At 42.8% G+C, this 6,000-nt stretch overlaps 1 protein-coding gene across 1 annotated transcript in view; it reads right to left on the bottom strand.

Annotated features, from left to right (window-relative positions):
- LOC306923217 (plasma membrane calcium-transporting ATPase 1-like) overlaps positions 1-4,648 on the bottom strand; it is a gene marked incomplete at both ends in the record, with an annotated part of 58,170 nt that extends 53,522 nt beyond the window's left edge. The window contains one exon of the mRNA XM_079501243.1: positions 4,435-4,648. Within this exon, the coding sequence (XP_079357369.1) occupies positions 4,435-4,648 (214 nt within the window). The remainder of the gene's footprint in view (positions 1-4,434) is intronic.
- Between the last annotated feature and the right edge of the window lie 1,352 nt (positions 4,649-6,000).

Consider the following 6,000-nt stretch of genomic DNA (forward strand, 5'->3'; position numbering starts at 1 on the left):
AGTCCCCCCCCTTTTTTTCCATAGGCCCACATGTTTTCCCTTTTTTATTAACTGTATATGATTTCCATTTTTTTCATAGAAGTGTATATTGTATATTATATATTGTCTTTAAATGTTCTGATGAATTGAAAATGGAGGACCCTGATGTAAACAAGTCTCAGTGCTTTTTATGGTTTCATCCTCGCAGCAGTTTTTGTCTTGACCTGTACTTTCGTTTGAACTGTGCCCATTCCACAAACTGTGAATACAATTTTCAACCAATCAATCAACCTCATTATTGGCCCTGCTCCAATCAGATCAGTTGTTGCTGATTGGCGGAGTCCCTTTAAGACAGTGGTTCCCAAAGTGGGGTCCGGGGACCCCTAGGGGTCCTTGAGGGAGTTCCAGGGGGTCCCCAGCTAAATGATAGTTAGGAACCAAATGGACCCTTGAGGGTCTGTACTCTGTAACTCAGAGAGTGTACAAATGGAACCAAATGGACCCGTTACCGTTACACTCTCTGAGTTAAATTAACTTTGATTTTACAATACTAGACCTGTACGTGCCCGTCGGTCACCGGCCTACAGTACTTGGGAACGATGCAACTTGGGAACCTAATAATAATAATAATAATTGTCATAGCACCCGTTTTAACTATCTGTCTGTGTCCCTTTAGTGCCCATACTGTATAAGGAGATCTCTGTAGTATGCAATACTAGCACCCATTTTAACTGTCTGTCTGTGTCTCACATGGAGATCTCTGTATCTGTCTGCCTGTGTCTGAAGTGTGCAAACGGAATGTGAAAAGTTGACTGGTTAAGTAATCAATTGGCAGGTGTGGGGTTGCCACGGCAATCAATTGGCTGAGGCAGAGGCTGGAAATTGCACAGGTGAGAGGAGTTGGCCTCATTAGGCCCACTGGCAGAGCCTGACCAGAGCCTTTTGTGGTGTTTCTGGACAACGGTGTATGCCACCGACTCGAGGCTGGGCACTGCACTCCCTGCGGGGGTGTGGAACATGTGTGTCGAATTTGAAGTCGGTGGGGCAACCGGTTCTCGAGTTACGTGCATTACAACCGTGTACACACACACACACGCGTGCACGCGCACACGCACGCACGCACGCACGCAGACAGAGACGTGGCGCATTTATAGTTAGATACATTGGGGTCCCAGAGATAGAAATGGGGGACCGTAGCCTAATTCAGGGCAAACAGGGGGTCCTCAAAATGAAAATGTTTGAAAATCACTGCTAGAACCATGAAAATCTTCTCTTATATGGGCCCTTGGCATATATTTTTAAATGGGGGGGTCCGCAGGCTAATGAGTGCCAATTTGGGGGTCCTTGACATGAAAAAGTTTGGGAACCACTGCTTTAAGAGGACGCCTCCTCCTTCCTTGTCTCACTAATGCTCTCTGTTCAGGTCTCCCTGCACCACCTCCCCGACAACGCCCAAGCAGCAGGCACCACCAGGTTGGTCCTATCTATTGCCGTTTTAGCCCCAAAAGAGAGATTAGATCTACAAGTTCACAACGGGTCGCTTCACGCCACGTTGTGGGCTTGTAGTTCGGCTATTTTCCACTACTTCTTAATTATTGTTAATTATTTTTTATTCATGGAATTTCTTAGATTTGTTTGTTTTAAAATGTATACAATTCTTTAAAAATTAATAATGATATATATTAAAAAATAATCTTTTGAAATATTTATATTTTTTCCAGGTAAAAGAAAATGGGAATTTTACTCAAGTCGTGACCCATAGAAATTGGTCCGTGACCCACAACAAGGTCACCGACCCACTGTTTGGGAAACAGTGGGTTGGTGAACCAATAGGAAGTCCTATAGGAAGTTGGTCCGCCCCTTCTATGCCCATAGATCTCTTTCAGGCTATATGATGGACATACAGTACACATCTCAGGGACACTTGACTCCTCAGGCAGGTCATATACAGTACTGTGTGAAACTGTGTACAAAATGACATCCCTGCCTTTAGGTCACCTTGCACTCGGTTCTTCCAATACCAAATGATCTGATTGTTCAGATGTATATGCTCCTAACTATACGCGACATATTCTATTAATAGTAGGCCTATGCATAAATACATTTGGCAATAGAACCCATAGGCAGAGTTGTACATGCCCGTGCCCTGAAACGTCCCACTTGTCCCTGTTCTGTGTGTCACTACTTATCATGTCACTGCTTGTTTTCTGAGCTTGTGGGATTCTGAACATCAATAGAGTTGATGTGTGAAATTTCTTTCTTTCTACTTTTCGACTCCCCTGCGGAGCTGACCCAAATCCTTTATGTTTATTTGTTTCATACATTTTGCGTATATTGTACTCAAAATGGGTCCACTGCATGGGCACGCCCTACCAACAGTCATTAAGACATGCAAATCCCTTGAGTCATTCAAAACCGCTCTCAAAGGGCACCTACGGACGACTGCAATTCGAAACTGGCCCCCGTAAAAATCGGAATCCCCCCCCACCCCTTTTTCCCCTCACTGTATATATACGTATATATACACGTATATACTGTATATGTTTCTTTTCCCTTTTTACCTCCTTTATGATGAATTCCTGTTCTGTTCTTTGACTATATAGAAGTGTCTATTTGTACGTCTCTAAATGTTTTGATGAATTGAACAAGGACCCTCTTGTAAACAAGTGTAATGCTTAATTGGGTCGTCCACTCACAGTTAACAGTCTTTGTATTGAGTTGTGCTTGAAATGTACTGTAAATCTGCAAACTGTTAATAAATATATCAATCAATCAAACAATCAATCAATCAATCAATCAGTAACCCGTCCTAACTATTAGGAGCAGTATGGGCAGCGAGCGACTGAGCTGCAACCAGAGACCGCTGTCCCTAACATGCAAGTTTTTTTGCTTAGTGGTGATCAGGGTTTTTTTTTTGGGACTGATCCTGATCACCGATTGTTTTTCTCACGATCGGTCGATACCAATACCGATCTTGTGCGTACGCTTATGACATGTCAAAACCTACGTCAAAACTGTTCCGACCTGTGTGCGTGGGGAGGAAGGGGACAATGTTTAGGCCTGTCACAACGATATTATACTTTATATATCTGATTGACTCACCGATCGAGTCATTTGGAGTGAAAATCGGCTGATCACTGATCGTTGGCCAATCGATCGGAGCACCGCTATTTTTGGTGTGGGAGAAAACTAGCCGAGTAAAGCTACATTAACACTGGTAGAACAGGTAAACTGAGCTTCACACAGAAATGCCCCAGATGGGTTCAAGCCCATGCAGGATCTTTTTGCTGTGAGGCAACAGTGCTAACCACTGAACTACAGCATCTCCCATGAGAGGTCACGGTGCCACACACCAGTGGCGTTTCCAGGAATTACATTTTGGGCAGGCAAGATGTGTTAATTGTCGTCTCCCCGCGCACAATCATAGCACTAAAGGTTTTCAAAGAGATATACCTGCCAGACGAGTGGGATACAAAGGCTGAAAGGCATACATTTACATTCCAATGGGTGATTGAGGGTCGCGCTCTACCGCAACGGCCAATCAGCTGTCCACTAATAGTTCTCACTCAGGTCTTGTTTTTGTCATCTCTTTTTTCTCATTGTATGGATTTGGACAGGCGGACGCCTGCCCTCGCCATATTGTAGATACACCACTGCCACACACCTTTTCTTGACAAGAGGGAAGCACCTAAGTATAAAATGTAGGGATGTCCCGATCACGTTTGATCTGCTCCCGATCAGATTCCAATAATTTGATTTCGAGTATCTGCTGATTTTTCCCGATCCGATATTTTACACTTCCACTGCCATTATGCCATGTATATACTGTATATCACAATATCCAAAATCACAGACAATATCCACTAGTCATGGATATCATATAATATTGATACTAGCGATGTCCCGATCACGCTTTTTTGCTCCCGATCCGATTCGGATCATTTGAAAATGACGTGATCGGCCCTGATTTCCGATCACGTGATCGGATTGGGACAACCCTAATCAAATGCTTAGTATTTATTTAACACTCGGTTAACCCATTAAGACCTGAGACCAGATTCTACAAAGTCTTCTAAATCATGAGTTTTCAGAAAAACCTGTTTCTATATCTCAAAATATTTCATGTCAAGGACCCCAAAATGTATATGTAATTGGCTGCCGACCCCCATCTGAAAATAATGTTGTTCCAGGTACCCCCCAGAACCAAAGATATTAGTGACAAAACGTTTGCTGTGAAAGAATATATACTGTAAGCCTATGTATTCAATTCAAGATATGTACACGTTTTCACGAGTTTTCAGAAATAGCAGATCTACAAGCTCGTAGTGCGGCACTCTGTGCCACGCTAAAAGCTAAGGTGACACCGATGCGTTCCACGTCTTATTGGGATAATAAAAAAAGGTAATCAACAAATGGCCACATTTTGCACTTCACATTTAAATAAGACATATTTACCATCAATAGGTGATGTTCTCAGCCTAGAACACAGTCCGTTGACATCTCCGTAACATTCCTCGATTTTCGCTTGTCCTTCGAGTCCTCTGAGCTCCATGAGGGAACGGAGTTCCTTGAGTGAGCAGCTGAACTCACTCTCGTGATTGGCCTCCGTCGTGCGGCCATGTTTCATGGACCCGCGTAAAGAGTTACGGAAAGAGTTGTTCATGGCCATGTCTTCCTCTGTCTTCCTACGATACGCTACTCAGTGACAAACTGTTCCTGTAGTATATTTCCCATAAAAAAAAACACTGTAATTCCTCAGGAGTGTAGCTCGCTTGTCTCCCGGCAGCGTGACGACGTGCACACATAGAAATCTCCTTTCCTTTGGTTCCTATATGCCCACTCGCTCATCTTGACTGCTGAGGGTGCCATGTGTCTTTTGGAGTTACGAGGGTACATCTGGAATGAAATGAATGAAAGATACAAATTAGTGAACTTCCACAGGCTTGGCATCAGTGTTGTTTTCGTCGACTAAAACTAAGACGAAAAATGTTCGTCGACTACATTTTTCCACTGACGAAAACTAAATGGAAACTAAATGAAAACTAAGCTATGATGACTAAAACTAAGATTAAATATATTGACAATTTTGTCAACAAATAAAAACTAGACTAAAATATTAGGAAGGGAATAGTGTGCAAGAGATCCAGTAAGTCATTTTACACTTGCATGCTGAAAATAGCCGATCTACAAGCTCACAATGCGTATCGCTGCGACGCGTTGTGAGCTTGTAGATCGGCTATTTTCAGTAAGTGTAAAAACAGTCATTACAATGGCATCAAGGCCCGCCAAAACACATTTTAGCCGACTAAATCAACTGTAGATTTAGTCGACTATGATATTTAGTCAACTAAAACTAGACTAACACTAAGACATTCCAGGTGACTAAAATGTAACTAAAACTAAATGAAAACCATTCAAGAGACTATGACTATATGACTAAAATCTAAATTTGCTGCCAAAACTGCTTGGCATCCAAAATGTTGCATCAATATATGGAGTTGGTACAAACAGATGTTCAGGAGGCGGAGCAACGGGAGAACCACACCTTTGCTCCGCCCTACACAAACACACTAATCTTGGGAACTAATGCCCAAACCAACCAGAAGCCTCTATGCTTTTCGCATCCCTCCTCCTCTTGACCAATGAGCATCCCTTTTGAATAGACGTCTTCAAATTTGATAAATACTTTTTTGAGGGGCGCCTGTGCCCAGCTTTGTCTGTTTTTGTGTACCCCATTATAGCGATGATTTGATTGGCTAAACACCCCGTAGCGATGATTTGATTGGCTGAGCAAAGTACGTAACGACTATGGATAAAACGCACACCCGTGTGAAGTGAGGGGCGCTCTTATCATCATCATACATCACATTCCGTGCTCAACCAATCAAATCATCAAAAATGTAATTCCGGCCAATCACTTTTGGCTTTCTGCCCTCACTTTTATCTTCAATATGTACTTTTGCTCAGCCAATCAAATCATCGCTATGGGGTGATCAGCCAATCACAAGCACATTTGTGTTC

This window comes from Electrona antarctica (assembly GCF_951216825.1).
Source record: "Electrona antarctica genome assembly, chromosome: 5".
Classification (NCBI taxonomy): Eukaryota; Metazoa; Chordata; class Actinopteri; order Myctophiformes; family Myctophidae; genus Electrona; species Electrona antarctica.